Consider the following 18,096-nt stretch of genomic DNA (forward strand, 5'->3'; position numbering starts at 1 on the left):
ACTATAGGGCAGGATGGTTTAGAAGGAGGGGTGGCAAAAACTCATTAACGGGCAGCTCTGAGGACCTCTGGCTTCTCAGGAAATGTGCAAAGTGAACAACGGTAGAAAAAACAAGCAAAGGAAAAAATCCCTCTTGAGTCCAGAGAAGGTTCTTGAACTCAAGGCTCTACTTTTCATTTTATACCAGAAGGAAGGGCATTTACTTCCTCACAGACAGTACAGACTGCTCCTTGTAACTCTGGAATAGGGTTGGCAGAAAACTACTAGTAACAACCATTAGTCTCATGGTGCTATGTCTCCTACCACCTCCATCTAAAAGATTTTTTAAAACAATTGCTGTTAGCTAAGCCTTTGTCTTGGAGTAGGGGAAAGCAAGTGTACTCTAAGTAAGAATTAGGGGAGCATTAACGGAGCACCGAGGGGTCTCCTGGTCCTTTCAGGGAGAAAAGGGCACAGCTTAGATAAGGAATTGAAGCCAGAGTTTGGGGTATCTTGTTGCTTGCTGCTTCTCTTGATTTCAAGCTCAAAAACATTAATTAAATATGCAAGGAGCCTGCTTAATATAGATGCATTCAGTCTGTAAGCCCAGATCAGTGGGATGGGACTTCAGGATTGAAAGAGGATACTGAAAAGTTGATTTCATGAGCTGTCTTGTCTCAGTCATGCCAGATCTTGAAGTTCACTGCATTCTCAGCTCTGTGCATCTAAGGGCCTTTTCTAGGGTCTCTGGTCACTTATTTACTTTGTTCTCCTTTTCCATCGTACTGAATCTTGTCAGATGTAGGTTAATGTGAAAGAAGATGGAACCAGTTAAGAAGATTTAGAGGGTACTGAGCAACTGATCAATGAAGACATGACTAGAGAAGAGCTGTTTTTAACCTGTGCTGGCTCAACCCCTTTTGCCCCTTTAGCTGAGAGAGAGAGAGAGAGAGAGAGAGAGAGAGAGAGAGAGAGAGAGAGAGAGAGAAACTGAGAGAGAGAGAGCGAGCGAGGAAGTGCCAGAGAGAAAGAAAGAGATTGACAGACCAAGGAATCCCCGGTAAGTATTGCAAATTCCATCACTTAAGTAGTAGCTGCTCTTAACTGTTTACATCCTGAACGGAAAACATGGAGACCTTGCCAGCCTATAACCTCTAACTAATACATAATCTTCGTCTCCCTGCTGATTATTTACACTAATTAGCAAAATTTAGCTAATGATCGCTGAGCGTTTCTGTGTTTAATTACGGCTATTAGGAATAGTCTGTCTGGCTTCATCTCCCATCCCTTCTTTTTTCTTTCCCAATCGTTACAATCCCACCCCCACTCCTCCTTAGGAGCTAACAGCTTCTACTTCCATGAAATTGCTTTTGCATTTTTGGTGGTTGTGGTTCTTTCCTCTCCTAGGGTGTTTTTTTTTTGAAAGCTTACACCCGACCTAGCAGGAGTCACAGAGAAAACAGCAACCAGATCGAGATCAAGCATTCCCTCCTCCCCACCACCCGCCTCCACCAACCTTACAAGCACTGAGCTGCTTGACAACTCCATCAAATAAGATGTAAAGAGACAGAAAGAGCCAGAGTACGTGCTGGCATTTTCTCAATGTGCTTCCACTTAACACTACAGAGAGCACAGAGCAGAAACCCAGGGCTAGGAGGCAGTGGGAAGAACTGACATTCCGAATGCAGTCTGTATGTTACAGGCCTTCAAAATACAAGCTAGGGCAGGGGACCTCTAGTGTGGTTTGCTCTCGCTGCCCCCCAGAGGGCTGCTCCTGCAGTTGGGTTCTGTGATCCCCATTCTCCTCACCATCAGGGTGGAGTGCATAGTAAATAAATAACGAAGCTCCCTTCTTTAGAACAGTTTACTACAGCAAGAGCCTACCTCGGTAGCAGACATCACCCTTTCTGAGGCAGCCTGCTCAAAGCTGAATATAAATTTAAGAGCCATAGATCTCTTCCTTCAATCGCTATGCAAGGAGGGTCGTTTAGAGCAAAACATATTGTACTTATATTGTGTGAACAAGCCCACCCGTGCTACCTTTAATTGAAATAACATTTCCATAAATGGTGGAACTGAAGTGGCAGTAATTTACACTTGGTTAAATTATAAATGGACTTTGCCTTATCTTATACATTGCTTCCCCCTGAGTAGTTAGCAATATTAGGTGTACGGTTTTCACGATAGCTGCTCTCTCCTTCTGACATGTGGACAAACGTAAAGCGGCCCAAATGAACAATAATGACCACTGGTTATTAAAGATTACACTCAGCTACTTTCCCCCACGCCCCCGACCTTTACCACACAGGCCACTTTAAAAGCAGTTCAATCAACTTTAGGCTGAAGACCTAAGGATTCCTGCTGTCTGCTATTTTCCCACGACTAGCTCTCAAACAAGATCAGAGAGAAGAAGGGTGAAAGCAAGGTGAATGAATGAATCCTCCGAAGTGCAGCACTGGGGACTTAACTGACCAAGTTGTCTGCCATCGTGGGGGGTGAAGGAGGCAGAAGGTTGCAAAGGGGAGAATGTGGTGCTTGTGAAGCTATGAATAAGGGAGCCAAGGAGAGGAGGACCCATTAGAGGATATGGGGAGACTGGGGCAGAAAACTCTAGCCTTTTAGGGAGAAACTGGACATTTTCTTCCCTCATGCACATGCGATGCTTTTCATTATTTTAAATTAAATTTTTAAAATTCTCTTCCCACCCTTAACATTACCTGAAAGGCAAGTGGGTTAAGGAATTGCTACGCCCCGTTAAAAGGATAAAGAGCAGAGAGACCCACCGTGCCCTCCTCGAAGGGAAACAGGGGAGCGATAGATAGAAATAGGCACTGAGTGATGCTTGCTGCCATGGAAATGGTGCTCGTGCTGAGAGTGAGACCCCGGCGAGGAAGAAGAGGAGGAGGAGAAGGGTACATTAGAGGAACTCCACACGGAGCTGATGATACATCCCCAGAAGAGGGACCAGATCCCAAGCGTCCAGGCCGGCCGGCGAGGAGGGCTCCGTCTCGCGTGGATTCTCAGGTGCATGGTCAACACACTGGACCACCACAGATGGGCAGTTTGAATTCCAGCCAGTGAGCAATAATGAAGTTCATGATGCCCAGGGGCCCATCATAGCAGGAGGAAGACTTGGCCCAAATTTTGGAAAGAGGGAAGGAATAAGCGTTTTCAAGACAAGATGATGAAAAAAACACAAAAAACAACAACAACTACTACTTAAAAAATAAAAGGATATAAGGCAAAAGCTCCCCTTTCCTGGAGCTGAAATTTAGGATGTCAAAGTCCACCCAGGTGTAGCAGCCCTCCTAGGGAGCCCCGGGATGCCACACATGTCAGGGGAGGCCAGGCGCAGCTCCTGATCTCTGGGCACCTCAGGCCGGATGACTGAACGGCACACTCCGGGAAGCCACACAGAGGAAAGGTGGAAACGAAGGAAGAGGAGGAGGCAGCAGGAGACCCAAGTAGGTTCAGGTTAGTTTATCCCAACATCCAAGCAGTTTGAACATTTTTTTTTTTTTTTTTTCGTTTTCCACTCCCATGCGATGCAATGCAGAACTGCCAGGCAAAGGGGGGCTGCAGGTGGGAGACTTCTTCGCGGTTTCCTCGCAGTCTCGGTGTAAGGGCACGGAGGCTGTTAACCCTGCGCTTTCTGGAAGAGCTCCACGGAGCAGCCGCCTGCGTCCTGGGTTTCCCAACTGGATGAAAAACAGCAGCAGCAGCCGGAGGAAGAGAACAAGAAGGACCGGAGAGACAGAAGAAGAGGAGAAGGAACCCGGCGCGGAGCAGCCACCCAAACCAACGTGGCACGGGGCGCGGAGAGGTGGGTGGGCGAGCAGGGAAGGCGTGAGAGGAGGTGCCCGGTAGGCGGCAGGGGTGGCCAAGAGGGGGGCGGGCGCCTGCAAAGTGCGCGGCACTGGGAGGTACAGGTGAAGTGAAGCGAGGAGTTGGGGAACCAAATTCACAAATGGGCAAGTCGTATGCAAATAGCGCACTCCTGAGAGCAAATCAGTGCCGCCCGAGCGCTCTGCCGAGGGACTGGCTGGCTCCGAGGAAGGAGGGGCCCGAGCGACCCGGAATCCCTGCCCTCCCCATTCAAGTACACGATCGCTCGCTCGCTCGCTCGTCTACACCCGCGCGAGCCTCCCGCACAGCCCCCCACCCTCCTCACGCTCCGCTCCTTTCCAGGAGAATGAGCACGCGCGCGCGTGTGTAAGGCGGGCAGACGGACCCTGCACCTTTGATCACCCTGTCCCTTCTCCTCTCCCAGGCGCAGTAAGCCAAACTCGGGCAACTGGGGAAGAAAAACTGAAGGCGGAAGCTAAGGCTAAGGTAGCCCCAAATAGAAATGAAAATAACCCCCGTGAGTAGCAGAAGCGCCGGGACGTCTGCACACGGCGGTGCCACAGATGCTCCCCCTGAGCTGGTGGTCAGCACCGCGTGGCCACTCTCCCGGGTGGGTGTGCCTCTCTGGGGGTTCAGATGCCCAGGGCCCACCCGAGGGGCGAATGGCGGGAACGTGTCTTGGTTCTCAAAGGGGAAGGCAGAGAGGTGGACCGGGAACTCCGGAGGGTGAGAGCTTTGATGGCTGGAGGCCCTTCCATCCCTGGTAAACAGGATGCTTTTGGAATTCAGGACCCAGGGGTTAGCGCCCGTGCTGGCTGACCTGGTCAAAGAACTTCAGGAGAGGTGAGGGCTGCATCTGCTGGCCTGTCCTGGACTGGCCTTAGAGGTGCTGCCCCAGGTGGGTGAAGCCTTCGGGCCTCCAGGACTTTGGGCACTAAAGAGAGTGCGGCTTTTACATCCAGGCTGAACCTGCAGGGGAGAGCCGGAGTGGCAGGAAGAAGCTTGGCGCACCTGTTGTGGCCATCTGTCACTCCAGGAGAAAGCTGACCCAGGGCTCTGCCAAGGCACGGTAACATTCCGGATGCGGCGGCCTCCATTCTACGCCCCCTCTCTCCCCCGCCCAACTTCTCCTAACTATGCTGTTCAGCAGGATACAGAAAGCCAACAGCCTCCTAGACTCTGGGGGCTTGCTGGCTCTGACTCCTTCCTTCCCACTCACCTTGCTTACAAAAGCACACTATATATATATTTGGGGGGGGGGGGCAGGTGGAGATGGAGGAGATAGGTGAGGGAATAATTAGGGGGCATTCCTTTTTTGAAAAGGAGTTTATAGCACCTCTTATACTTCTGCTCTCACTAAACATTTCAACCCCGCTGACTGAGAATAAGGGATTGAGACAGTCCTATTTATTCTTGGGGCACCTCGAGGAGACACTGAAGAAGTTAGCATTACCTGTCTCTAACATAAAGATACCAAACCTATGAATGATTTGTCTTCAAGGTCAGATATCAAGTTCATTTCAGAATTTATGCCGGTGACTTGGTACTTTGGTTATGAAATTGGTGTTGTCCTAAGGATCCCTGCTGCCCATGGTAGATTCTGCACGGTCATCCCACCTGTTCTGGCTCTCAGCTGTAAGGGTGATTAGATCCACAGCCTCCAGTGGAATAGCCCTCATTCGTGATCTTTCATGCCTTTGGGTGGTGGCCCACAAACACGATGTTTTAAACTAGCAACATGTACCTAGGAACAGCACAATAAGAGAGAGGGGTGATTTATGGAGACTCGACATAAACCTGTTTCCTCCTCTGTAAAATGGGAATAATTCCTCCCTTTATGAGGTTCTTGGGAGTATTAAATGAGATAATGTATACACAGCATCTGGCACAGCACCAGACAGAGTGGCAGTACTCTTTGTCTCATAGAAAAATAAACTAAAGCTCCAAGAAGGTTAAGTACATGTTTAGGGTCTCAGGCTACTGTTAGGACAAAAGTGAGAAGAAAAAATATATTAATATCCTAAGCATCCTCCCTTAAGGCAGATGATAATTCCCATTCAAGGGACTTCCCTGGTGGTAAGAATCCGCCTGCCAAGGCAGGGGACACGGGTTCGATCCCTGGTCCAGGAAGATCCCACATACCGTGGAGCAACTAAGCCTGTGTGCCACAACTACTGAGCCTGCACGCTAGAGCCCACAAGCCACCACTACTGAAGCCCGTGTGCCACAACTACTGAAGCCGGCACGCCTAGAGCCCAGGCTCCGCAACAAGAGAAGCCACCACAAGGAGAAGCCCGTGTACCGCAACAAAGAGTAGCCCCCGCTGCAACTAGAGAAACCCTGCACGCAGCAACAAAGACCCAACGCAGCCAAAAATAAATGAAATTAAATCTTTAAAAAAAAAAACAAACATTCCCATTCAATCCAACCACTCCTTGATTTTGTCCTCCAGATGGAGCCCCACTGCACTTTGGACTTAGTCTAACTCTCTAACATGGCCTTAAAGAGACCTAGATGACCTGGCTTATACCTAATTCTCCAACTCCATCTTCTGCCAGATGACCCCTTACTCACTACCTTCCAGTCTCCCAGACCCACTCTTTGCTCTTTGAATGTGCCAAGTTGTTTCCCGACTCAATGCCTTTATACGTGCTGTCCCCTCTTCTCTGGAACACTTTTCCCTAAGATTTTCATGTGATTGGTTCATTGTAGACGTCACCTCCTCAGAGGCCCTCTCTGGCCCTCATCTAAAGTTAGCCACTACCACCCTGAAAGGCGCTTTATCCCATTACCTTGTTCTATTTCCTTTGAAGCACTCTCCACTTTCTGAAATTATTTTCTTTATGATTGTTCATAGTCTATCTCCTTAAAAAGACTGTAAGTTCCCTGAAGGTTGAAACTTTGTCTTGGTCTCCCCTATATCTTCTGTGTGTGGAAGAGTGGGTAGCACATAGTAGAAGCTCAGTAAATATTTGCTGAATTAATGAATCCAGTGAATCAACTGACAACCTCATACTCAGATTTTTATACAGCATTCATTCCACTGACATACTTAGCTGGCTTTAGTGACACTGATCCCCAGAGACACACATTTCCAGAGGTGATGAGTTGACCCCCCTCCACTTAACGTTTTTCTTCTTTTCTAAATTGGCACTGAGTGTTGGAGACTGTTTTTTTCTTTTCCTTCATCCCAAGGAAGGATGGGAAGCTTAGATGTACCTTCCAATCAATTATCTGCTAGGCAACAAAGTGAAAAATAAAGCCTTAATGCAGTACGGAATCTGGAAATGCTGCTGGTGCCTCACAGCTGGAACTATTCATTTTACCTGTCATGCGTACAATTATTAATTTATTTTTTGCAAAATGTCAAAAGAAGTATCTATGAATTCCAATAAGGCTGGAATTCCATTTGGGGACTGAGTTAAATACTGAGAAGACTTATCAGAGGACAAATGCAGGACTGGTTTATTTTACTTCTTAAATAAAGAAATAATCCACAATTACCCTGATAAAATGAATGTACTCCAGTTTAACACATTATTGAATTTTTTTTTTCATTTGTTTTCTATCCCTCCTCTCTCTTCCTCTAGTCAACACATTCCTACTTAGATTTCTTTTCTAATTCCCATCATTCTCAGGTCTATTAGAGTTTATATTAGGCTGATATATTAAGTATTTTTTCTTAGGTTTTTACCTCCAGAGATAACTCTTAGACACAGCCTGCATCTATAGTTCCAGCTGAAGGATTTGTCATCACCTGGACTACCACCAAAGCTCCCCTCTTTCTTCCTGAGTTGTCTTTTCTAGTGGGCCCTTTGAATGAGAACACTTAGGAATGAGCTCCAGGATAAAGATGAGAGTCTACTTTTAAGATAGAAAGGAAGAGAAATAGATTTAGAAACGTTATGCTCACCACAGATTTAAAGTTGAAAAGTATAAATAATTTCACAGGAACAACCACGCTTAGCTCCACTTAGATAAACCCCCATGGCATCCTAACCAGACTTTCTGGAACCTTAAGTTTCTGAATGGAATGCAGTTTCCAAAAAAAAGAAGCCTGTGGCTGGATTTGCCTAGTTAATAGCTTGGTTTCTCTATTGTTTCAATCTGCAGAATTTGGCATTATAGATTTCTTCCCCCTGTTTTAATCTCCCCGCTTCTCCCCTCCCCGAAAAAGACTGTCTCAAGATAAGGTACGAGAATCCTGACCCATCTGACACTCTCTGTCTTCCCTTGGTGGGTACCTCAGCTATAACGTAGTCTGGGGAATCTTCTGGCTCCTAAAATAAGCCTCACGATAGTACTTAATCGTGTCAGGTGCCAGGAATCTAATGTGGCGCTGCCCTGTCAGTCTCTCACAATACATTTTGTCTCTGCATGTGCCTTCTCTCACTTGCACAGACTCTGACTTTCCACTTCGCTGCTGGCAGGAGACACCCATCCGGTTGTTTGTCGCAAGTACAGCTAATCTGACTGCACAGACACAGAAAACACTGGAGCAGTCTGTGTCTGTGTGAGCCCTATACTCCAGTGAGGGCCCTTTTCTCCCCAAAAATAAAGAGTAGAAATCCTTACTTTTTCTCTTGAAACAGAGTTCCAAAAAGTAAGTTTAGGGAGGAGGGAAAATAAAAACCAAAACGACTAAACTCTCATAATGTGAAATGAAACGAAAGTCCTGAAAAAATACAGGTGACTGTTAACGTGGCTATAAATATATCCAAGGGTTCCATAAAACAGTCGAATTTTGCTTTATTATATGTCAGTAGGTTTATTTATAGCCACATAATTCATCCTTCTGCTCATTTATTGAAGAAAGCCATCCTGCAAAAAGGCAGATTTTGACGATACTTTACATTTGGGAGTATAAAATAGAAGCTTTATCCTTTTAAGTATCACTCCTACATGTATTTGATTAAAAAAACGAAGACAATGGCATTGTTGTATAATTTTATAGTTTAGAGGATATATATGTGGCTTCTGTTCCTTTAACTTATCCTTCATATAAACATCCATAGTTGTTTTCTTATCCTCCTTGTGGCTGAAATGGGGATATCGGGAGTTTGGACGTTGAGAAAAATCACTCTAGGAAATTTTCCCAGTCTCTTGATCAAGGGCACTGGGATATCTGCTTTGTTAGAATCTCACACATTTCTTTAAGGAAAAGAAAAAAATATGAAATATTCCTGTGTAAACTTTAGCCAGCTTCGTTCGCAATCCAAGTGAAATTATTTTACCATGGAAACAAATGTTGCTTTTAGTCAAGGACAGGATTCAATTACTTCCTCATAGAGAGATTTGGACATTTAAACCCCTGTTAGTCTTCTCTAAGCTTACACCGGCTATCAGAGATCATGTAAATCTTTATCCAGTTTTAATGACTCAAACAATGTGAATGAGGGTTCTATAATAACAGAAGTAATAATATCATTTGTATGCCTATAAAAAAATATCAAATCAAAAATTTCGAAGAGACTTTGAGAGCACATACAGATTTCGATTTGGGGCTCTGGTGCTTGCCTACCTAGGTTCAAATCCTGATTTTGCTTGTTAGCGGCTGTGAAAAATGTTGGCAAGGTCCTTAGCCCCTCTGCATCACAGCCTCTCCATCTGAAAAATGGGAATAATCATACTATCTATCCAAGAGGTTTGCTGTGAGGATTCAGAAAGGCATCATCTGTAAACTATGTATAAACAGTGCCTGGTACACAGTAAATGCTCAATAAATGTGAGTAATGAAAAGAACTGTCTTTTTCTCCAGAGGACTCCTTGAAATTTATCTCTGCTGATGGTTTTCTCTTCTTGTTGACAAATCTCAAGAGGACTGAATAAACAAAGAGCTCCCCTTGCAATTCCCAAACATAGAATGGAAAGCCACTCCCGTGTGTTACCCGACTCATTGGATTCTCTTTGCCCATATTTAGCAGAATGGGGAGCAGCTTAATCACATCCTTCTCACAAATATCCTTCAAGCCAACTCCAAAACAATAAAGCTCACCATGGCCCCAGAACCAGATAATATGGACTACCAGAACCCAGCCCTGTTTCATAGCTAATCATTTTCCAGCAGAGGGTGGAACTCACACCATCTCAGTCTGCTTTGGGATCTGGAAGGGCTCTCTGGCTACTTCTCTTTCCCATCTCTTTATTTTCTCACCCTCTTTTCTTAAATAAACAATACATTCCAATTATTTAGCCTTCCCCCTAAAAAGCATGGCTTCTAAATCTTTTAATAATTTCCACTGGATTTATTTGGTATTTCATTAGAATTCAATAATTTTTTTAAAGTTACTGAGAATGTACCTCTGAACTAGGTTCTACTTAGTATAGAAAGAAACAATTATTTTGCTGCATCAATTGATCTATTTCATGAACATTACATTTATGCTAACCATGGGCAAGGCACCAGGCGAAGTGGTGGACTTCCAGGGGACTCCGGCATGAAAAAGAAAAGATTTAAGGGCTTAAGAAGTTTATAATCTAGCAGGAAAAAGCCATCAAAAACAAATAAAACAAACCATAAATTCCATCCATATATTCAGCTTCCCAAATACAATGTGCTATTAGAATAAAGGTATAAACAAAGTATACAGAAGAATAGAGAATGGAATTAATCCACTGTAGCGAGAAAAAGGAGTATGAGGAGGGATTCATATACAAGGTGACAAGTGACCCTAATGTCGAAGGACTAGAGTTCAAAACCTCATCTACTACTTGGCCCTGTGACCTCGAGCAAGTTACTTTAAACTCACTGAGCCTACTTCCTCAATAGTATAAACATGAATAATTCAAAACTCACAGGATTGTTTTGAGGGTTAAATGAGAAGATACATTTGAAAATAATATTGTAAACGTTCAGTTTAACTGTTACCATGAATCTGGACTTAAAGAATTTCAAATAGGCAGAGGAGCAGAAATGTAAAGTAAGGAGATTATCAATGTGGGATGGAATCAGCCCCAGAGGGCTTCCCAGTGGAGGAAAACTTTAAGCTTAGCTTTCACTTGTCATTTAGATTTTGCTAAATCCTGAAAATCTCAATGGGGACTTTTTATTTCAAAAAAAAGAAAAAAGCACAGGTGTTCCATGGGATAAGGAAAGGCAACAAAAGGAAAGGAAAGGAAAGGAAGAGAAAGGAAGCACAGGAAGAAAAGGAGAGGGGGGAAGGGGAGGGAGGGGAGAGGAAAAGAAACTCACATGTTGGAAACTATGTTTTTTATCTCAAATGACAGGGTTCCCCTATTCAGAGGTGTCAAATAAATACCATATAAATAAAAAGTTAAATTGTAGCACAGCCAGGAGTTTTCCTTTGTTCAATTTCTTCCACACAGTTACTTGTCAGATACTAAAACACCCACTGGATCCAATTCATAAACTTTTAATTCTAGGAACATCATAGTTCAAGCATCCATCTCATTCAAGTGTCTATCTCACAACTCCATGAAGAGTATATATTCTAAGACAGAGGCACAGATTTAAAATAACTGGCCATTTTCATTTTCTCTTTGATATGATGTAGTCTTAAACCCACTTAACAGAGAAATCTTGGTGGGGGGATGGGGAATGAGATGAATGCTCCCCAAAAAGAAGGTACGAAGTGTTATCTAAGCAGTTCCAAAAATGTCTGCAAGGTGAGTAACAAGGGAATTTCTCAGTGGTACTAAAGATTTAGCCCTTTCCAAAACTGATGGTGAGGACAGGGGAATATTGAGATGTAAGTTTACATCATAGTAAGAGAAACAGGATGTTCTTAAAATAGATGAAACAGCATTTACGATAACAATATTTTGTCATTGATGATACCTATGTCTTCACAATCTACCATTTCCAATCTGAAAAAGCAGAATTCGTTGCTCTTTCCTATCTTCTGTTAACATTTGTCACATTCTGTTACTGTCAGTTGGGTTTATATCTGGGTCCCCTACATGATTTATAGACGCATCATGTAGGGAGCTGGGACCTCGTCCTAGAGTCAAACAGCTTAAGTTCTAGGGCCAGATAGCTTATGTTCAAATTCCTGCTCCATTATTTAATAGCTGTGTGACCTTGGGCAAGTTGCCTATCCTCTGAAAGCCTGTTTTCTCATCAGTCAAATGGAGATCACAATATTCCCTATCTCAAACTTAGCACAATACCAGGACAGTATAAGACATTCAACGAATATTTGTGAAATAGTACAGACATACGTCTAATTACTATAGGAGAGAACATTTCGTAGATAGATAGATAGAGATACATACATACTTACATACATACATAGGATAGATACATCTCCAAAATATGCAAGCATCTCATTATAAGGAAGAACTTTTCAACATTTGGAGCCATTACAAAATTGGAAGGGATGCCTTGCAAGGCAGTGGGCTCTCCATCACAGGAAATGTTCAAGCAGTAGATGTCTTTTAGGGACACTGAAGTTGCTGTCTTGCAGTAAATGAGAGGATGGAGTACAGAACCTCTAAGTTTCTTTTCAAATTTATATATAATACCAATTAAAATTTCTTTTAAAATTTATATTTGCCCTTAACAACTGCATTTACTTAAATGTAATCTCTTGGCTTTATTTTGAGGCTTAAAACCAATTCCTTCGTGCTACAAAAATCCTAGCACACTGGTGTTTATTAAAACCTCACACAATGAGGTGAGAAATTTTAGACTTCTGTAAAATGAATCTAGTATTGTTGCACTAAAACTTCATTTTTCATTATTGCATGCAGTACAAGTTGTCTTCAGACAAATTAACAATTTTATGTTTCTATTTTAATCACCAAAGATTACTGTGGGTTTTTTCTCCCCCCACTAGCAACACCTACACAGCTGCTGTTCCTGTGATCTAAGAGGACATTTTTCATTGGTGAAGAGCTCATTGCTATGGGAAAAGTACGCTGACTTGCTTGCCCTATTGTCCTTTATCTCCCAGCAGGGAATCCTGGTGGACTGAACGTAAATAAAACTGAATTCCCTTAAATAAAGACATGTGTCTTAAAAATCCTGAACAAAAAGCAAAACTACTCTTCTCTCTCTAACCAAGACAAGGCCATTCCTCCTCAATAACTGGTTTGGACAAGAAAAAGAAAGGTATTCAGAAGACACTTAACAAAGTTAAAGAAACTGAGATACTTAGAGAATGACTTGTTATTAATAACACACACCATTTCAGTGTCAGAAGAAGCTGAAATATTCCTCTAGAATATTACTCTGTAGAGTGTGGCATGCATGGCTCCTAAAGCAATATCAACATAAAATAAGATTATAAGAAAAATAATTATCCAGTAAGAAGATTATCCACCATGAGAGACAGTTAATAGACACAAGAGTGGGAGAATAAGAAACCCAGGAATGTGAGATAACAGAACAATCTGAAAGAAATTGTCCCCCAAAATGGTTGAAATGACTAAATAAAGAAATTATAGAAACCATAGAGGAGAAAAAAAAAAGAATGTGATAATGGGCATACTTAAGAAAGAGCTAAAATCATTTGGAAATGCAACACAGTTAATGAAATTTTTTTAAAAAGTCAGTAGATTGGGCTTCCCTGGTGGCGCAGTGGTTGAGAGTCATGCCTGCCGATGCAGGGAACACGGGTTCGTGCCCCGGTCCGGGAAGATCCCACATGCCGCGGAGCGGCTGGGCCCGTGAGCCATGGCCGCTGAGCCTGCGCGTCCGGAGCCCGTGCTCGGCAATGGCAGAGGCCACAACAGTGAGAGGCCCGCGTACCGCAAAAAAAAAAAAAAAAAAAAAAAAAAAAAAGTCAGTGGATAGATTATGTAAATGTATTCGAAGAGAGAATTAATGAACTAGAAGAAAGAACTAAAGAAAGTTCTTAAAATGGAACACAGAGGGAAAAAGATTTAGATAATACAAAAGAGGTAAGAATTACGAAAAATCAAATGAAAAGTTCAACATACATCTATTAAGATTTCTAGAAAAAGAAAGTAGAGAAAATGGGGTAAAGGGTAATCAAAATGATAACAATTTGGAAATTTTTTATATTTAAGGAATGTGAATTCTTATATTAAAGAATCCTAAGCAGGAAAAAAAAAAAAAAAGAGAGAGAAAGAGAGAGAGAGAAATAGCCACACCTTGGTTCATCATCATGAAACCAAAAACACCAAAACTAAGATAAAAATCTTAAAATCAACATATAACTTTTAAGTAAAGCTCACAAGACAATGAATATAATCGTTTTGTGTTGAAAGAAAAATGCCTTTCAATCTAGATTTATTTAACTAGGCAGATCATTTAAGAGTGGAGGCAAACCTAAGACATTTTAAGATGAAGGAAGTTTGATTAAGCTTACCACTCACAGATGATCACCAGCATGACCACTAAAGGACATACTTCAGTATAAAGAAAATAATCCCAGAGAAAGGGAGTGACATTCAAAAGGAAATGATGGGTAAAAGGAACTGGTATGATAGGTCTAAATTTAAGTAAGCATTGTGTAACTACCACTACCACCACTGTCAACAACTTGTTTGTGGTGGCTTCAAAACAAGAATAATAATCAACATTTTCTTAATGCTTGTAAACTAGGTATTATTATTGTCCCTATTTTATAACTGGGGAAAGGAGGTACACATTGTCACTTGCCATAGCTAGTAGATGGTAGAGCCAGGATTTGAACCCAAGTCACCTATGTACTGAATCTATGGTCTAAATTAATTTACTCTTCCGTTGCTGAATGCTACACAAGTAATGTATGCAAATTCCAACTCACATCTTAAGAGAACGACACTTGCTTTCTAAGTGCTGTCTATTTCCTCTTTGTCCCTTTTCTGGAATGCAGGTGTGGAGATAAGCCAACTTCACCATGTGAATGAGGACATCATATCTGTTTTCTTTTGGTTGACATTTGCCAGATATATTAATTAGGACATTGATTTGTCAGTTTTTAACTGAGACCACATAACTATGTTTAAACAACATAGAAGGTTCCTTGATCTCACACAGAAAAGCTTAAACTGGTAAGTGGCCCAAGGCAGCATGACCGAGAAACAAGTAAAAAAGTGGCTATGTATGACCTAGAGAAGCATAATTACCAAACCCTCAAATCAATATTCTAACAAATGTACTTGGCAAATGTTAACCAAAAGGAAACAGATTCAGAAATATTACTGGCAGACAAATAGACATTATCACCAAAAATGTTATCATTGTGTCTTGAGAAAAACCATTAACCCAGGGGATATAACAGTCCTGAATCTGTATGTACCTAATAACATAGCCTAAAAATATATAAAACACATATTGATAGACTGAAAAAACTGACAAACCCATGATCAAAAACCCCACTAAAACGTATGTTCCATGGGGGTGGATATTTTTGTTTGATTACTGCTAATTTCCAGGACTTACAACAATGCTTAACCCATGTTAAGAGCTTAATAACTATTTATTGAATATAAATACTATATCCTTCTTGTTAAAACTTACAGAATAAGCTGGGAGAAAAAGGCTATAACTCTTTTAAAAAGCATAATTAGCAGACCAGAAATAAATGACATACCTACAACCCTGGATAAACAATTAGAGGGTCCCATCCTTTCAAAAACATGAGACATAATGCAAAAAGTAGTCATGTATTAGAATCATAAATAAATAATGAAGAATCAATAATTTTATTCCATATCTTCTGACCGCAATGCAATAACAGTCAAAATCAATTACAAAAAAATCTACAATATTTGTGACTGAACAAATTATATAAACTCTCATTTTATCAATAAAATGAGAAAAATTAGATAAATAAAAATGATAAATGAAAGGAGATAAATTCATGTGTGCTTAAAAATATTCTGTCCTTAATGATCACTTTCTGTATATAATGGAATAGTAGAGAGATGCTTTCAGAAAGAGACCTGAGATCAAATTCTTCTAATTTTCTCCTTTTTTAAAATAATAATGCTCATCACAAGTTATATAACATACATATCAAAATACTTGCTCTGTAATGAAATAAAGCAAATTACATACAAATGGTTGTCTCAGAGTGCTAGCTATTAGATGATAGTTTATACATCCTTTGTGTTCTTTTGTGCAACACTTAAAGCCAAAAAATATGTTTCGTATAAACAACTTTCAATTATATATATAAGAATTAAATGATGCCCAAAGTATTTGCATTAGATATTGATTCATATTACATAGTGCCTGGGCAATTTATACCTTACAGACTAAAAATAGTTTGTGTTCACTATCTGAAAACGGAAAGGCCACCTAGGGTTGCATTTAATTAGCTGCTGATCCACAATATATTATGTATTCAGATAACCTGTAGCTATTCATACAATTATTGGAGTCTTAGGAAATACAAATAAATGAATTACTGCCTGTGCTCCTGTCACAAATGACAGCCAAGCTCTTTATCTCGGAAGTTGCTCCCTTCCCTTGGTAGGTCTGAAGGAGTCCCCAGAACATTTACACCAATCTTGTTACTATTTTATGAATAGAGATGATGTTCATTTCCCGAGATTGCCAGTCTTTACTCCAAAATCCAAGAACCTGACAAAATCAATTATAATTTTAAAAACTACTGCTCAATCCGGAAACTAAATGCCATGCAAATGCATCTGACACCCTCTGATTTTTGATCCTCTCTAAGTGAAAATCCTGGAAACAATATTCCAAAAGAGAACTCTGATATGAGCAATATCATTGTTAAATAAGGTACACGGAGTTTATTTTTAAGCCATAAAAGAAAGACAAAGAAGACAAAAAGCATATATGTATATATGAAACTTGGAGCTAGAGAAAATTGGAAGGTTTTTGAAAAGTTATACCAGAAGAAAGACCACATTTTTGTCCCCTGAAACCAAGTTTTAATGAAGAAGGGACTCTATTATGTATGATTTCCAATGGTTTTAATATGGTGTGGCTGAGAGATGTACTTGTCATGCTGCTTTAGAAATGGAAATAGCTGGATTTTAATTCTTTGCTCTAACATTAATTTCCAGACATTAAGCAACTCAATCATAGGCTATCTCACATGGATTATGAGTTTTTTTAAATTTAAATGTGGCAGGGGGCGTGGGATGAATTGGGAGATTGGGATTGACATATGTACACTCATATGTATAAAATAGACAACTAAAAGAACCCGTTGTATCAAAAATAAATAAATAAAATAAAATTCAAGAATTACAAAAAATAAATAAAATTTAAATCTGTATAATAGAAACGGAGGCTAACAAGTACACAGCTTTGGGTTAATACCTACTGTTTATTTCCCCTGCTGTACCTCTCCCCCGTGGCCTTGCTTGGCCAACAACCCCCTTGTTAATTTCAGGCAAATGAATGCAGAAGACGAAGCGTTTGCTGTGGATTTTCTAGGAATCAAGAAGAAGATTCACAGGGGAGTGATGGTATGAGAGGCAGAAGTCTTCAGTGCCGTATATCTTAGCCCAATTCAGGGAGAGTGAGCCAGTTCATCCAAGGGAGTGTGTCTGTGCAGCAGTAAAGGATCACAAGGGAGTCATGGTGCTTGACAGGCGCAACTTCCTAAAATGCGTACCTTGTTGGTACTGAGAAGATGAACACAGAAAGGCGGGTGCATCCGAAAAAAGAAGGACAAAAGGACAGTGTGCTCTTGGGTGGTGCTGAATATTCTTGGAGGGTCTGTAACACCACTAACAGGTTTGACTTGTTGCTAAATAAATTAAAGTGTCACAGAGTCATGGTGAAGCTTTAGGAATAACAACATCCAGCACATTTTTTAACCCTCTTCTCTTTCAAAGTCTCTTCCTGAGCTCCTGCTGGGACTAGGGGAGTTAGGGGTGGGTGTACAATGGCTGTTGCTTTGGGAGTTACTCAGCGGATGGTGGTTACTAAATGTGATGCTGGGGGAGCGATAATAAATTTTAAAAACTACAAGAAACTCTTGGCCTTTTCTCCTCAGCCCCCACTCTCCCACTACAGTGAAAAGAAAATCGGGACTAGCAGAAATCGCCACCCCCAGCTGCCCCACCCCCAGTTACCAGATGTGGAAGACACTTCTGGTTGCTTGATTTACGTCATAGGAAGATGATTTCATGCATGGCCCAAAGAAAAACAAAAAATATTTATGGCTTATTATAATTTCTTCTCCCCCAACTCATTCTCTTCCCCAGTACGTACAACCCTTGACCAGGGCTCTTGATGACCAATTCCAAACAAAGTTAATTTATTTCTACGTACTAAGTTTTTAAATAGTTTTTTTGTTTTGTTTTGTTTTTGTTCGTTTTTACTACTAAAAACAAACAAACCAAAACAAAAAACCTCCGTGAAAGTGTTCCTTC

At 41.4% G+C, this 18,096-nt stretch overlaps 1 protein-coding gene across 27 annotated transcripts in view; it reads right to left on the bottom strand.

Annotated features, from left to right (window-relative positions):
• Positions 1–18,096, bottom strand: part of NRXN3 (neurexin 3) — a 1,624,030-nt gene that overhangs the window by 566,330 nt on the left and 1,039,604 nt on the right. For 4 of the 27 annotated variants that reach the window (XM_019920066.3, XM_019920091.3, XM_019920083.3 and 1 more), the window contains exon 1: positions 2,763–3,009. The exons of the other annotated variants lie outside the window; for them this stretch is intronic. In XM_019920066.3, coding sequence (XP_019775625.1) covers positions 2,763–3,009 — 247 coding nt within the window. Of the gene's footprint in view, positions 1–2,762; positions 3,010–18,096 lie in introns of those variants that run through there. 27 annotated transcript variants of the gene reach the window in all.

The sequence above is a fragment of the Tursiops truncatus genome, chromosome 2 (assembly GCF_011762595.2).
Source record: "Tursiops truncatus isolate mTurTru1 chromosome 2, mTurTru1.mat.Y, whole genome shotgun sequence".
Taxonomy (NCBI): Eukaryota; Metazoa; Chordata; class Mammalia; order Artiodactyla; family Delphinidae; genus Tursiops; species Tursiops truncatus.